This window comes from Erpetoichthys calabaricus, chromosome 13 (genome assembly GCF_900747795.2).
Source record: "Erpetoichthys calabaricus chromosome 13, fErpCal1.3, whole genome shotgun sequence".
Taxonomy (NCBI): Eukaryota; Metazoa; Chordata; class Cladistia; order Polypteriformes; family Polypteridae; genus Erpetoichthys; species Erpetoichthys calabaricus.
Genome location: NC_041406.2, coordinates 92,772,655 through 92,790,315, shown reverse-complemented (window position 1 = coordinate 92,790,315; position 17,661 = coordinate 92,772,655). Strand labels below are relative to the sequence as shown.

General features: G+C 38.0%; 1 protein-coding gene across 1 annotated transcript in view; it reads left to right on the top strand.

The window, feature by feature from the left end:
* The window catches only part of LOC114663779 (sodium/hydrogen exchanger 3-like), a 72,457-nt gene extending 55,025 nt beyond the window's left edge, over positions 1-17,432 (top strand). The window contains 7 exon segments of the mRNA XM_028817703.2: positions 298-413; positions 502-631; positions 7,398-7,577; positions 8,208-8,283; positions 11,539-11,652; positions 16,656-16,792; positions 16,795-17,432. Of these exon segments, the coding sequence (XP_028673536.2) occupies positions 298-413; positions 502-631; positions 7,398-7,577; positions 8,208-8,283; positions 11,539-11,652; positions 16,656-16,792; positions 16,795-16,908 (867 nt within the window). The 3' untranslated portion in view covers positions 16,909-17,432.
* Positions 17,433-17,661: the final 229 nt, after the last annotated feature.

Genomic DNA, 17,661 nt, shown 5'->3' with positions numbered 1-17,661 from the left:
AGAAAAACGTTGGGGGTGGGGGGGGGGGCGTGATTAAAACTGTTATGAAAACTCGGTTCGTAAATACTTAAAGGTTGAGAAACGCTGATCTAGAGGAACCCTCAAATACCGTAATTGTTTAATTAATCATGAAATCTTCTCATCAATTGCTATCGTATTGACCTTTTTTATGATCAGAAAGATCAGCATCAGAGCGATAAATAATTACTGAACTGTCATAGAATAGTTCAGGTAACTTTGTTCCTAGAGCCTTAATTGTACTGATGCTCACGCTCAAATTTTTCTTTTATATAATAGGGTGAACGGCGAGGATCGCTGGCCTTCATTAGATCTGCAAGCACTGACCAGCTTGTAAATGTGGATTTCAGTACCCAGAGGCCATCGATTGTGGATGCTTCAGTATCTGCTCTACTGTACGTACTTTGTGGATTCTAATACTTTCCAGCTATGGATTTATACTTTCTTAACAGCTACATTTTCCACTTTTTACAATTTCATCAGACGGGGTAACCCAAGTTCTGTTTGTCTGGACATGCAAGCCATTGAGGAAAAACGAAAGAGCGTTCGAGACAAGGAGGACACTTTGAGTCATCATGTCCTGCAGCAATATCTGTACAAGCCTAGACATCAGGTACAAATTGTCTGTCAATCGAGGGTGGGAGCTTGGAAATCAAGATTATCATAACATCTCCAGTGACTACAAAATTAAATTTATGACTTGGTGTGTCATTCTTTTTTATTTTGTACAATGAAATGTGATGGAAAATCAGGTTAATGAAATTCAAATTTTCCCTTCTGTAGCAGAAGCATCACTGTATTATGGACAGATGGGGTACTTCCTCCTACCTCCCTGCAGATGGCACTGTTGTGCAAAAAATAAATAACAAACTCGCCTCAGTAATTTAATATGTTGTTAATGTTTATAGCAAACTCACCTTAGTCATCATCATGACATTTGTTCCAATTTTCCGTGATAAGCTCAATGCAATTTTTTAAATCATATTTTCAGAGTACGAAATTTACTCTGTGTCTTGCACCACTAGCCTGTTTCTGAGTCGCCCTTGAACTTTGCAGTGTGCCCCCCATACCTTTGCTCAGTTGTGCATTTCTACAGCCTAAACTTTTCCATTCTGCCTTGGGACTTGAACGATAAGGCCTTTTTAGGCAAGTCATTGATTGATTTCCCAGGATGCAATTTGAAATGGTGCGCGACTTTTCACATCTCACTATTTTGGAGTAGTCGTCAATATTTGCATGAATCATGTTGATTACTTTTATACATTTTTTAAACATTTTATTGAATTTATTAAAATCAAATAACATTCCATACAAGCAAGACAAATTTTACAAAACTAGATTTGCAACAAATCAACTTTTATACTGTTATGACTAGCATTTTTCATAATTTTTTTTACACTTTATCCTCAGTGAATTTTGGCTAATTATATGTCTCTTCTGGGGTCCTGAAACTTAGGGAAGGCTTCAGGTTTAATGCATTTTTGTGGAACTTATGATTCCCCAAATTGTTGCCAACATGTTGGAAGCACACACTTGTCTGTAGTGTCATTGTCTGCTGTAGTATTAGTAGTACCCTCCATTGAAGCCTAGTCCCAAACCTTGATAAACAGACCCAGACCATTTTCTCTCCTCCACCACACTTTACAGTACACACTATGAAGTCCAGAAGGTAGCGTTCTGCTGGCATCTACCCATCCCAGATTTATCAATTAGATTGCCAGATGGTGAATTATGAATCATTACTTTAGAGAACACGTTTCCACAGTCCAATGGTGGTGAGCTTTACATCACTCAAGTCGATGCTTGGCATTGGACTTAGTGAATCGTAGGCTTGTATATAACTGTTCGTGCTTATGTTTGCTTCTAGAGGCAGTTTAGAAGCAACAGACTGTGCACTTGATCACTTGGTGGCCCTACTCTGTCAATGTTTGTGGTCTACCAGTTCATGGTTGAGCTGTTGTTACTCCTAGATGCTTCTGCTTCACAATAATAGCACTTCCAGTTGATCGTGGCACATCTAACAGAGCAGATATTTTATATATTGACTTGTGGCAAAGGTGGCGTCCTACCACACTGCCACGTTTAAAGTCACTGAGCTCTTCAGTATGACCCATTCTACTGCTAGTGTTTGTCAATGGAGATCACAGGGGCTACATGCTTGATTTTATGCATCTTTTAACAATGGGGGCGGCAGAAAAATTCATTAATGTGGAGGGGTGTTCACATATGAGTAAGCAGGGTCTCCAGGATCCTTCAAGTGTTAGTAAATACTGTAAATATAGAAGCAGCTTTTGGTCATGAGAGGAGAAGAGAAACCACGGGGGTGCTTCAGGAATGACAAAGATGACAAAAAGGGATGGCTGAAATATCTAATATTTCCACGAAACGTCAGGTACCCCATTTGCTTTTATGTCTTACTAGCAAAATACCCGCGCTTCGCAGCGGAGAAGTAGTGTGTTAAAGAGGTTATGTAAACATATATATACATATACATATATATATACATATCTACATATACACATATCTACATATACATATATATACATACATATACACATCGACATATACCTATATATACATATACAAATTCACACATCTACATATATATATACATATGTACATATATATACATATAATTAAATACATATCTAAATATATATACACATATATATATATGCACATATATATATATATATAAATATAGACATACATATATACATACATACATTGACATATATATATATATATATAGCAAAATACCCGCGCTTCGCAGCGGAGAAGTAGTGTGTTAAAGAGGTTATGCAAACATATATATACATATACATATATATACATATCTACATATACACATATCTACATATACCTTTGATATATGCACATACTAAATCGACAGGACACACATTCAACTGGGACAACGTAAAAGTAAAATTTAAGGCCAGTACAAAAAGCGCCAGAGAGTTGGCTGAGTCTTGGCTATCAGATGAAAACGCCATCAACAGACACTTGGACATAAACCCAGCATATGCCAACTTAAGAAGGACATATACACATTAATTAAACTATACAACCCCCCCCCCCCCCCCCCCTTGATCATACTGACTTAGTCACCTAACCACCCACCCCACCCCCCCATCCCCCACCCCCCATACTGAATGTGTTGCTATATATTGCCTTTGATTCTTGTAAGTCTAAGCATTATCCTCTGATGAAGACCCCTGATAGGGGTTGAAAGCTCAGGAATAAAACTATTTTATGATACGTGATTCGTTTTTTCTCCCTTTGTGGATCTCCAACTGCAAATATATATATATATATATATACATACATATACACATCGACATATACCTATATATACATATACAAATTCACACATCTACATATATATATACATATGTACATATATATACATATAAATGTATACATATCTAAATATATATACACATATATATATATATATGCACATATATATATATATATATATATATATATATATATATATATATATATATATATATATATATAAATATAGACATACAGATATACATACATACATTGACATATATATATATATATATAGCAAAATACCCACGCTTCGCAGCGGAGAAGTAGTGTGTTATACATATATACACATATCTACATATACATATATATACATATACACATATATATATACAGTATATACATATACACATCCACATATATACACATATATATATATATATACATACACATATCAACATATATATACACATACATATACACACACATATACATCCATCCATCCATCCATCCTCTTCATATATACATATATACATACATACATAGTGCGTTGTAACACGGGCTGTGATTGTTACATGGGAGGGAGACGACAAATCACAGGTTCCCGCTTTCTAATCGGGCCTGTGATTGGTGCTTCGACTGATGCCCAGATCCCACAGTATGTCCCCTTAGGAGAGGCGTTAGGCAAGTGTAATTGAATAGTGGTGCTGCAAGTTTAGCTTTACACCTGTTTTTAAGGCTTATTGACTGAAAGGGGCTTTCATGAAAAAAGTTAGGGCTTTGCTACAGGATACACCCTCCACAAGTTAAGGAAGTAAAAATAAAGGTATATATTTCTGTTTTATTTAAACCTTTTAAGTATGTATGCAGGCGGCATTGTGGCGCAGTGAAAGGTGCCAGTTAGGAGACCCGGGTTCGCTTCCCTGCGTGGAGTTTGAATGTTCTCCCCGTGTCTGTCTGGGTTTCTTTCAGGTACTCCGGTTTCCTCCCACAGTCCAAAGACATGCAGGTTAGGTGCATTGGTGATTCTAAATTGTCCGTGGTGTGTGGGTGTGTGTGGGTGTGTGCGCCCTACGGTGGGCTGGCACCTTGCCCGGGGTTTGTTTCCTGCCTTGTGCCCTGTGTTGGCAGGGATTGGCTCCTGTATTTAGGATATAGCAGGTTGGATAATGGATGGATGGACATTTGTATGCATAGCCCTATTTGCCCGTTTTCGTTTTTTTTTCTTTCTTCAGTAATATTTCAGCAAACCCGGAGCTTGTCAGTTCAAATCCTGGTACTGACACCACTGTGTGACCCTGAGGAAGTCACTTCACCTGCCTGTGCTGCAAAAAACAAAAGTAATGTAACAAATTGTACCTCAGATGTTGCAAGTTGCTGAAATAAAGGCATAAGTCAAATAGATAAATATGTATTATACACATAGGAACTCTTCATTTATTTTCAGTTAAGTCATCTGCAGCAAACCTTTATAAATGAGGGTTTCTCCTTTTTAGATAGTGCAAACTGTTTCTTCTTCATTGAGGTTTTCTTTTGGAGAGCTTTTTTCATTTCATTCAAAATTAAAGCAGCAGCTGCCAAAATATGTAGCTTTCTTATTAATTTTTCAACATTGTGTAAAATAACTTTATAAAGTAACATAAAAGGTTTAAATACTGGTTATCCTTTTACACTAAAATATTACTAAAGAGATACAAAAAAAGTAAAATGCATATGTTCTTTTTCTTTAAGGAGATTAAATATTACTGAAGAAAGAAAAAAAATACTAAAACAGCCAAATGGGGCTATGCATACGAACTTAAAAGGTTTAAATAAAACAGAAATATATACTTTTATTTTTAATTCCTTAACTTGTGGAGGGTGTATCCTGTAGCAAAGCCCTAACTTTTTTCGTGAAAGCCCGTTTCAGTCAATAAGTCTTAAAAACAGGTGTAAAGATATTGACAATAAGCTACGCATACCCACCAAGACATGGAATCGTTTAAATCAAGTATCATTACATCTTCCTTTCTTAAAGAGAAGTAAGGCAGTATTTATAAGCTTACATATATACGTATATATATATAGACATACATACATATATATATATCTATATCTATATATATCTATATCTATATTAAGGATCAGTTTTTTTGTGAAGCAGCCTTAACACAGCTTTTCCGCTGTTTTATAAACGAACGCCAAGGAAGGAGCCTTTTTATTAAATGCAAGGGTTCTTCGCTTTTTTTTTTTTTCTTTTTTACGATTGTTATAGTTCTGTTTGTATACCACATTGTCAGTTCAGCACTCCGGTTGTAATATGACCAAGCCGTGCAAGCACACTCTTGAGAATGCAACGTATAGTTGTACAGGAGAAAAGCAATCTTGCCTGAAATCAATGGCAACCTTTTGTAGGTCTATGAACTTAATTTAAACTTTAGGTTTACACGGTGCTTTGTTTCCGAAGTACCTGCACTCATGAATATGTCTGTATGCGTCATTCACTCAAATCCCCGCGCTTCGCACCGGCGAAGTACTGCTTTTAAATTTTTATTAAGAAGAAAAGAAAACTTTTTTAAATTGAGAGAAAATATACCAATAACAATTTGTTAAGGATCTCTTTTTTTGTGAAGCTGCCTTTACTCGAGTGATCACTTCGAGCTGACTTGCTGGCTAACCATAAGCGTTACCTGGTAGGTAACCACCCATACAATCAGATTGTGAATCAGACTACGAATGCTATGAATGTAATTACCCCGATCTACATGCTGTCAAATAAACGAACCACACGCCGTGGCACAATTTTAGGGGCTTTGCCTCTAGCGCTGACGTCCGAGGTTCGATTCCCGTAAGGGAGTGAAGTGAGCGCTTCGCACCGGCGAAGTACTGCTTTTAAATTTTTATTAAGAAGAAAAGAAAACCTTTTTAAATTAAGTCTTAAAAAGAGCTGTAAAGATATTGACAATAAGCTATGCAAACCCACCAAGACATGCAATCGTTTAAATCAAGGCGCGTGTCGAAAAACACCATCCCATACTATTAGTTAACGATTAACACATTTCTATATGTATTGTAAGCATACATACAACTGATAATATGTTGCCCTTATTTATCTGGTGTACTGACATTTTTGCGCGTTTAACGGCTGAAATGTAACGTGGTTTGTGCCCTTCAGAATGAAAACAGTTAGCATTTACCTTTTTTAATAAAAGCCGAGCTTTTAAGCCTGAGAAATCACCCCGTAAATGCACATGTTTAATTGCACATGTGTTAATATGTATGTTTGCACAGTATTAAAAGACACTCAACAACGTTATTCACCTTTGTTCTCGCGTTTGATAAAAGGCGAACTTTTAAGCCTGAGAAATCACCCCGTAAATGCACATGTTTAATTGCACATGTGTTAATATGTATGCTTACACAGTATTAAAAGACACTCAAAAATTAAAGTCATTTACCTTTGTTCCCGCGTTTGACTCATGCTGTAAATCTCTTCCTTGTTTTCAGTTCACGTGATTACGTAGGAGGCGTGATGACATGATATGTGACTCCGCCTCCTCCATTAGAGTATATGGACAAAAAACAGGTTCCAGTTATGACCATTACGCGTAGAATTTCGAAATGAAAACCTGCCTAACTTTTGTAAGTAAGCTGTAAGGAATGAGCCTGCCAAATTTCAGCCTTCTACCTACACGGGAAGTTGGAAAATTAGTGATGAGTGAGTCAATCAGTCAGTCAGTCAGTCAGTCAGTGAGTCAGTGAGGGCTTTGCCTTTTATTAATTAGTATAGATATAAAAATATGGGTACAATCGAGGGTCTGGATCCACCAGAGGACAATACAGCCCTCTGCCCCCTAAGACTTTTTTGACATTACACTTGGGAAGATAAACTGAGGTAGAAACATTCAAATTGATCTGGAATGTGCATCGAAGTAGTTTAGCTTGATGTCCTGGGTATTGCGTACATGCCTCTCCACAGGTTACTTCTCTTTTGGTCATGTTGGTCCCTGTGCCGTTTTGAATCGGTGTTTAGACACCCACCATCTTATGATTTACAATTTCTGCCATTTTTATGATTGCGTGAGTTTTCCTACTCAAACTCCCATACTTTTCTATTCCAGACGAGACACAAGTACAGCAGACATGCAATCACTCCAAATACAGAGGATAATAAACAAGAAAAAGAAATATTCAGGAGGACAATGAAGAAGCGCCTGGAGTCCTTTAAATCAACCAAGCTTGGAGTCAACTACAGCAAGAAGTCTATTAAGAATTATAAAAAGGATTGCATGCCAAGAAAGGTAAGCGGGCTTGTTTAAAAAATATGTTAAAAATGGCAGTATGAAGAACGCTCCCTTATCCCAGCTGGTGGATTCCAAAACTAAACTAAACTAAAACCTTGACTTTATATCTCTGGCTTCAGTTCTTGTCTGTATTTTTCACCTCTTGCTTTGGTTTTGGTTACTTTTCTTCTGATTTCTGGGTTCCAACCTTATTTTTGTCTTTGGCTACATCTTTTCTCCTGGTCACTCCTAGAAATATTCTTGCTAGTATTCCTGGAAGTACATGTAGAATGCGATTAGTGAGATTTCTCCTCATACTTGTTGCTTGAACCCGCTGCACATTTCTCAACACGTGCAATCCAATGGTGTTTTGGTGTCTCATAGGTAAAGCCGGAATAAAAGCCCATTTTTCTCAAATGGATCTCAGTAGCTAAGTACACCTCTCTGTGTCTCTCTCAGAAGTTGTGCATTTCTTACTTTTCTTTTGAAAGAACACTTGAAACCTTTTATGGTGGGGAAGATCTGTCAGGATTGGAAGATGATCAAATAATTGCTGAAAGTGTGATGTTGACGAGCACACCCTGTTAGCAACCTCATGGATAAGATAGAACTCGGGTCGAGCTTACATCATTTCCTTTTATTTTACAGAAGAGTACAGACTTAATACCAAACGGGAAACCCCTGACTCCCAGATTTCTGCAGAACGTGCTCCACAGCGATAAAGGTGACGTGCAATGTTATTAGATGAGTTAGATCAGTTAGAGCAAAATGGCACAATAAACTCTTGTGATTCGGGGTTCTCTGAGTCCGCAATTCAGTTATGTTGCATTTTCCATGTGTATAGCTAATGTTCTTATCATGGTTTGGAAACTTCAATTTCTCAGTTTTGACTTTATGTACACATGTACTTTGTTTGATTCTTAATTTATTTAACATTATTTTATTACTTTGTTGGTGATGCCATTTTCTAAATCTAAAATTTGGATGATTCCTGCTATTTTGTGACTTTCTTTGCATTATTAATTATTATTATTATTATTATTATTGTTATTTGATTTAGCAGAAAATTAATGCTTAATACTCACCCAGGACTTTCTCAAGTTCATTAATGTATTTAAGTGCTATGTTTGTATTTAAAATGTATTCTTTTATTATTATTCCTATTCAACTGCCTATACACACACACACACATACATACATATACTGTATATGTGTCGACTTACAACCATGTTTGGTTCCGACCAGCATACGAATCTTCTATTATTTTTTGTAAATTATATTTTTTTTTTATTATTTTATTTTGTTATAACTGTATCTTGCATGGATGCCAAACCTTTAACAACTTCACAAATCCTTGCTTCATGTGTGTTATGTTACGCCTTTCCCAGTGTTCATTGTGTTAATTGTGAGATGATGAGTTGTACCGGCAGAGTTTGAGCACTCTTATAGTTTCTCTTTTTACATTTCAGCCTCTTAATAGTAAACCATAACGGATAAAAGCATTCAGTGTGGTTTTATTACCCTTTCGTGGCGGTTCGCAGGAAGAGGAAAATCATGAGTTATGCAAAAGCTTCAGACATTAACCAGATTCAAAGCCAAAGCACAGCAGTACAGTGTGTATGACGTACATCAGTTACAATGGGGTAAATTAAGGTCAAATGCGATTGCATTCACTTTCTTTTTTCCCTCATACTGCTCGATTGCTTTCATTTTTGTGTCAAGATCAATTGCATTTTTCTTGTCAATATAAGAGAAGTGTAACTGAACGTAGTCGAAACTGCTGCAGGTAATAAACTGAGACTGAGATGAATGAGTCACAGCATATGATGTGGTAGCGGTCGTGAGTTGAATGGTCACAAGATGCATAGGTTGTAAGTCGATGACTACCTATATATACATATACTAGGGGGCTTTGCCCCCTACTCGCTTCGCTTGCCCACCCCCCCAACCAAACCCACGCTAAGGAGATGCGGACGGATCAGCTGCTGCTTGTGCTGTGCTGCGTGTTCTGCTTGTCGTGCTGCGTGTCGATCATTTAAAAGCCTGTACAGCAGCTGTCCTTTTATCTCACTTCCTTGTCTCATGGGATGTTAAAGTGAATCTGAGAAATTGTTTGTAAGTAGGGTGTGACATGCAAGTAGTCTCAATGGACTTCATAGTGTCTCTCCGAGATGTTGACATCTCGACCCAAGATTTTTTTTATATAATATATGTATATATATGTTGCATAGTTTACTGTCAAATAAAGCAAAGAGTACGCAAGACGTGTTTCGCCCTCATTTGGGCTCATCAGGCGTACACACTCTACTGCTCCCCTCTCAGGGAATCAAACCTCGGACATCAGCGTCAGAGACGAAGTCCCCTTGCACTGCACCACGTAGTTCGTTTATTTGACAGCCTGTAGGTCCGGAGTAATTCCATGATCTGCTTCTCGCAACTGAAAGAGGGCACCGTGGAGGATGTTTGCCGAATGGCAGGCCAACCACAAGTGTTACCTGGTAGGTAACCACCCACACAATTCAGGTCGTCAAGACTCAGACTACGAATGCAATGAATGTAATTATTCCGGACCTACAGGCTATCAAATAAACGAACTACACACCATGGCGCAGTGTAAAGGGACTTTGTCTCTGATGCTGACGTCCGAGGTTCAATTCCCCGAGAGGGTAGCAGTAGAGTGTGTACGCATGATGAGCCCAAATGAGGGCGAAACACGTCTCGCGTACTCTTTGCTTTATTTGACAGTAAACTATGCAACATTCCATGATCTGCTTTTCGCAACTGAAGAGGGCACCTTGGCGGATGTTTGCCAAATGGCAGACCAACCACAAGCGTTACCTGGTAGGTAACCACCCACACAACTCAGGTCGTCAAGACTCAGACTACGAATGCAATGAATATATATATTCACGGCATTCGTAGTCTGTGTCACAATCTGATTGTATAGGTGGTTACCTACCAGGTAACGCTTGTGTTTCGCCCTAATTCTGGGCTCATCAGGCGTACACACTCTACTGCACTCCCTCTCGGGAATCAAACCTCGGACGTCAACGCCAGAGGCAAAGCCCCTAACGTTGCGCCACAGCGTGTGGTTCGTTTATTTGACAGCATTTAGATCAGGGTAATTACATTCACGGCATTCGTAGTCTGTGTCACAATCTGATTGTATGGGTGGTTACCTACCAGGTAACGCTTGTGGTTGGCCAGCAAGTCTGCTAACATCCGCCATGGTGCCCTCAGTTGTGAGAAGCAGATCATAGAATGGTTAAAATAGTTTACTGTCAAATAATGCAAAGAGTACGCGACACGTGTTTCGCCCTAATTCTGGGCTCATCTATAATCTGCTTCTCACAACTGAGGGCACCGTGGCAGATGTTAGCAGACTTGCTGGCCAACCACAAGCGTTACCTGGTAGGTAACCACCCATACAATCAGATTGTGACACAGACTACGAATGCCGTGAATGTAATTACCCTGATCTAAATGCTGTCAAATAAACGAACCACACGCTGTGGCGCAATGTTAGGGGCTTTGCCTCTGGCGTTGACGTCCGAGGTTTGATTCCCGAGAGGGAGTGCAGTAGAGTGTGTACACCTGATGAGCCCAGAATGAGGGCGAAACACGTGTCGCATACTCTTTGCATTATTTGACAGTAAACTATTTCAACCATATATATATATATATATATATATATATACAACAGGGGAATCTAAAAATTGTAAAAAATAAAACTGTTTTATGCAGCTCTTTTCTTTTTGAATGCACTGTTTAGCAATTACTGATCAATCTTGGTTTGCAATATGACTTCTATGAGTGAACTATAGCTGAAATTGTCTTATTAAACAAGAAATAAACAAAGCAGATGCCACGCAGAAACCCAGAGAAAGGCGTGAACTCAATTACCTGTGCACTGCACGTTCATGGGCTGATAAAGAAAGCGACTAACTTGCTTCCATGTTTGTCCCTTTGTACCCAACAGATCCTGAATACTCAGACATAGAAGAGGCACATGAACACGAGGTGGCTCACCAGGACATTGGCATCAGTTTTATAGCCTCTGCCACGAGGCAAGCACTGGCTGAGACCTACAATGGTAAACAGGACGATTTTAAAAGGGTGTGATGGCCAGGGCTGGATTAATGCACAGATGTAGCTTGGTTTAAGCTCAGGAACCCTCGGGGTGACCTGCCTATGACATAAAAATAAAATCACAACTTCTTCTAAGGTTTATAATGTATTTCCAAATATATGGAATAAAGTAATCATAGCACTTTCATTTTAAAGAACTAATAAGAAGTTAGAAATTATATATGCATGGCTTTACATTTAGGAACTCTCAGGAACTTAATTGATATGAAAGTTGGAGCATTTCACATTTTTGTCACTTCACCCAACAGAGAGTCATATTCAAAAATAACAGCGATGACAACTTAGTACACTACATTAAATACATGCTTAACTAAGCATGTAGTCCAAATAGCCTTGTGGTGGCTCAGCATTCTTACACAGGAGATTCCAACTCAAATGATGTAAAAATGGCATTGATTGACATGTGTTAGTTGTGGAGGGCCTATGACTAACTGATGTTTAATTTTCATAAGCATAACATTATTATAAGTATACCCAATAGAGTACTTCCCATTAATTAGTCAGTCAGTCATTTCTGAACCCGCTTTGGCCTAAACAGGGTCACAGTGGGGAAGAAACCCTGGACAGGTTGCCAGTCCATTGCAGGGATACCCAATAATTACCAAAAAAATATATACCTATGAATATAAAATGAACAATTCTGGAATAAAATCAGTTTCAATGTTACCCTATGAAAGGAGAAAAACATCTGAAATAAGGTGCCCATCCAGATATTACTATTAGTTAAAACACAGTTATTCATTAAATTTATATAAATAAGTAAGATCTTACCTTGCAATGGACTGGCGCCCTGTCCAGAGTTTTATTCCTGCCTTGTGCTCTATGCTAGCCGAGATGGCCTCCAGCACCCCAGTGACACTGGTCTATTACAAAATGACAAGACATGACTAAGAATTTGGGAAGGAGCTCATTTTTTGTATAACAGGAATACCAAAGGTGACGCTAATTTTGAAGATTTTCATTCCAGTCTGAAAATACACAGAAGCAAAAGCAGCTCTTTGAGCCCGGGTAAACCGTAACCATTGTGTGTTTTACTGCTAAGCAACTCTCTGAGCCTGGCACAAGCTACAGTCCTACTCTTTCCTTGTTATTTGTGGCACAATCGGCCTCTTCATGCACCATAGAAAGTGTACATCAATGCGTCACATGCCCAATGGCTCCGATCTTTTACCCATAGATCCCCTTTCTAAACCCATCCTATCTTTATACCACTTATGGCATCTGCACCATTCTTGTGTCATTAATTACTTCAAACACCGTTTAGCTGCAGGTTGATAATGTTGGTTATTGAGAAGTAATAATCAGCATACAGTATATTAGTTAAGTCAATTCAGTCTTATATATGCTTCATAATTGATTTTCCTCTTCCTTTCAGTTGAAGTGACTTTTTTTTTGCATCTTTATGACTAACTTACCTAAAGCAGCAGCAGAGGGGGTGCAGTTGTACGAGCTGCTTGTGCGTATGTGTGTCCTTTACATGGCATCGTGTTGGGGAACTGAGAGGGATGTCTGACAAGTAAAAGGGAAAATATACAAATTATACCAGACGGCATAACTGTTTTCAAGATAAAATTAAAACGGTAAACTAATTTGTAGTTGAAGTCGCACAGAACGTTTTTCTGTTTACAGACAGACGAGATTCACCAATGTTTTTCAATGGGAGATTTTGAAATTTCTGAATTTTTCACAGTCCGATCTGTTTGAGAAAATGTAACTGTTCTGACAAATTCCTTTGAAAAATGTGTGACAGTTTCAAAAATATCAGTCCATGTGGACAGACAGACAGACAGACCGACAGACCTGGCTATCGCAGTAGGAACTTAGTTACCTAAATATGTCTGGAACTTGGAGGCTAACTTGGGAGATGTTGAAGTCAGGGAGGCGCGCCTGTGATGGAAACTCTAGACAGTGATTCTTAACCTTTTCTGAGTCATGGACCCCTTTAAGAATCTGATGAAAGCTGGGGACCCCCGTTCCCCAGAAATATTCACATAAACACAATTTTGCATGCAATGAATATAATGCACTTTATTTATCAAGATTTGATTGTCTCATACATATATGACATACAGAACTTATTATTACACTTTAAACAATCTAAAAAAAAACCCTCCTTTTATATGCAAAAAAGTAATGGCCTCTCATTATAATTACTGTATATACTCGCGGATAAGTCGGGACTTGATTTTACAGTATAATTTTTGGTATTTTATAATGTTGGTCGTATAAGTCGAATGCGGAAAACTCGTGCTATTGGTCCAAGAGATTGTGATATGCCGACGTCCACCAGAGAGAGTAACCACGGAGCACACAGCCTTTTTATTCTATGTGGGTGCGTCAATGCACTGTATCAGCATGTGCTAGTTAGGTTAGGTTAGGTTTAGGTTAGGTTTCTTTATTTAGTCATGTTTACACAGGAAAAACATGAAATTTGCCTTCTCAGTTGCATCTAATAACAGGTAACAGACAGAATGAAATAAAACAGACAAATAGAAATAAGAACGGTTTAGGTAAGGGCAGTTAGATAAAAACATATTTATACCAAAAAAAAAAAAAGAAGAAGGTTACAGGATATATATAAAAAACCTTATCTCCGATATTTCTTATTGAAAAAGTCGTATGGCACTAGGAAGAAAGAAGTTTCTGGAGCGATTTGTGTGGGTTTTCAAAGCAACTATCCTTCCTGATTTACTGAAGTTAAGTTCTACATGTAATGGATGTCTGTCATCAGTTGAGATGATTTCCAATTTCTTTAGCATTTCCCTCTGACACACACTAGTCAAATCATCTACATCAGCCCCAATAACTTTAGCTGCATATTTCGTAATCTGCTGGAGCTTTTTTGAGTTTTGGTTTGTCAGACTATTAAACCAGGCAATGAAACTGAAAGTGATCACGGACTGGATCATACTACGATAGAAGGACAACATGAGGTCTTTGTCTACTTTAAATAGTAGTAGTAGTAGTAACGTCTCTCTCTCTATTGTACCTACGTGACCCGAACTATTCTGAAGTGACCTTTGCACCAAGGTTATTATAGTTTTGCCTTTTTATATTAGTTTTTATTTCTATATTTTTTTCTGTCCTTACTTGAGAATTCAGTTTAGTTTTAGCTTTCCTTCATCATGTATTTTTAATTTTAATTTAGTTTTTACTTCACAAAGACATTTCTATTTTATTTTTATATCTGTTAGTTTCAGTTTTAGTTTTAGTAATTATGGTCTGGTTAAAGAGCTACTATGGAGTTTAGTTTTGTGTCACAATCAGACAGAACTGTACACTTAACGTGTTAGGATACGCTTACTACACAACATCGTTTACTATCTGGTTTTGTTTTTGTCTGGTAAAAACAATCATAATCAAAACTATATACTGAATATGAACAATGTTATACAATTTTATAATTTTTAAAAATATTTTCTATGTCATTTGTGCTGAACAAATGTGCGCTGACTGTTGGCATCTTTTTTTCTTTTATTGCCCAGAATGGGCCAATTTGTAATAAAATTTAGGTGGATTTTAATATTTGAGGATTTTTTCACTCTAGATGTCTATACCATACAACATTTCCTGCTCATGACAATGTGCTTATAATGAATGCCCTTCAATTATTACATTAAAAAATCTCCCATTCTGGGCTTTGTTATTTTGTACTAACCATATTGACGCAAATGCTGTGTGAACACCCGTTAAAAGTTAAAAGGGTTAAAGACTAACAGCAAGAATATTCATGTAAAAATGAAAACTAAAAATATTTTAGTAAATGATTATTTTATTTCAGTTAGTCTTTCCAGCTACTTTAATAGTTTAGTTTAGTTTTAGTTTTTCATTTCGGCTTTGTTAATTATTTTATTTCAGTTTATGAAAATGTTTTTTTTAATAATAGTTTCAGTTTTGATTTTAGTTTTCATTAACTATAATAACCTTGCTTTGCACTGATTTGTGTTTTTTTGTATCTCACACCCACATACATCTTTATCGTAAGAGCATCCCTTATCTATGCTGGAGCGTTCGATCAGAAGAAACTATGAAGCTAGCTTTAAATTAAATGTTGTTGAAGTAGCGAAAGAAATTGGTAACTGTGCTGCTGCAACAAAATTTGATGCATTTGAGAAACTGGTGCGAAATTGGAGGAAGCAGGAAGATGTAAAAAAAAAAAAAAAAAGTGTTGCACTTTTGAACGGGCGTATAAGTTGGGGTCTGATTTTATGATTGATTTTTTGTGTTTCAAGACCCGACTTATACGTGAGCATATATGGTATAAAATACAATCCTCTTGTACAAAAAACAGATTTACTACTACTATGTTTTCTACTACCATCATTACTACTGCAACTACTCTCTCGTTATCTACTTTATGTCAATTAGAAGGTTGTTCTCATTTGCCTTGAATAAGAATATGAAACTGTGGAGTGGTCTTCGACAAGGTGACATGCATATCATCTTTGACATCCAATCTATTTCGACTTTTCGTCTTGATAGAAACAAGTGCTGAAAACCCTGATTAACAAGGTTATGTATAGTGAATATAAACGTTAATTTTTATTTGATTCTCACAGACCCCCTGAAACCCACCCATGAACCCCCTAGGTGTCCACGGACCTCTGGTTAAGAACCCCCTGCTCTAGGAAGTGTGTGAAGGGGCCTGACTCTTATCTAAAAGTGTGGATATCAGTGGCTTTAATGGCACGCAGAGCTTCAGTAACGCCTCGTCACTTTAGCAGTTTTATTCTTTTAGTTTGTTGATTGTGCTGCTACATTCATTACATTATCATTCGTTTCTTCACCTTTGCACGCTTAGCCATTTTTCACAATGATCCCTCAATAATCATGCTAGAAAAAGAGTTTTAAATAGCTTTTTTGATTCAAATATGATTCCACTTCCACTTACTGTATGAAATCTCTGATCCACGTTTCTTTTTTTCTTCTTCTATTCCCCTACATTAGGCATCGACAACCCAACATTCATCTCTGATGAGAATGTTATGGTTCGACCTGCAATTCCTCCATGGCTGTCCAATGAAGACACCGTTGTGCCATCACAGAGAGCGCGGGTTCAGATACCATGGTCACCAAATAACTTTCCGACGCCTCACGCCCGCTGCGGCTGAGCACCAGATCTGTAGACTCTTTCCAAATGGCTGATGGACCCGTCCCAGAACATCCAAGGATGACCCTGCCTGAAGGAACCCACTTATAATATTGAATGCTTTGCTCAACACACAGGGTTGGGATGACCCTGAAATTATTTATAGGAACTATTTATCTTTTTTTTTTTTTTTTAGTTTGCAGAGACTCCTTATTGACAAGGAAATGTATTTTTTCTTTAACCGTATTGGGATTCTGGTTGTCTCCTTAAATATCTGAGTGTGACAGTCATGTCTGTACCCAAGAAGTCTTTTAACCTGCCCATGTGCGAGTTTATGCACGGAACTGCAGCTATTTACAAGTTGATGCTACACGGCTAAACTGCTCACTGCCTGAAAGTGAGTTTTCTCCGTACTTCTGTACTTGAACCAGCTCTAGAAAATGGCACCACCAAGCTGCAAACTACCTGACACCAATCCACCCAATACAGTCTTGGGTTCAAATAAAAGGTTTTGTTCATTTAATGCAGTACCTTCAGAAAGGAACACTTCCACTTTTACAACCACAGATAACACATTGCTCTTCTCCCTCCATCCAGTCCTCCAGGTGAGGGTCGCCTTCTGCCTCCCGACTCTGACTCACCTGGAATGAGGTCAAGCGGCTTCTTTTATGTTGGACTGAGGAGTTCTGCCGGTGCCATAGCACTGAATTCTGCCAGGTCATGTGGAAACCTCCTCAAAACAGGGAGTTCTTCTCCCTGCAGCACCATCTAGCAGCACCCAAGGCACCTGACAGGGTTGTTGTCCCTCTGAATTCCATGGATCCCTGTGGGTTGCCAGAGGAGCACTGCCATCTGTTGTACTTG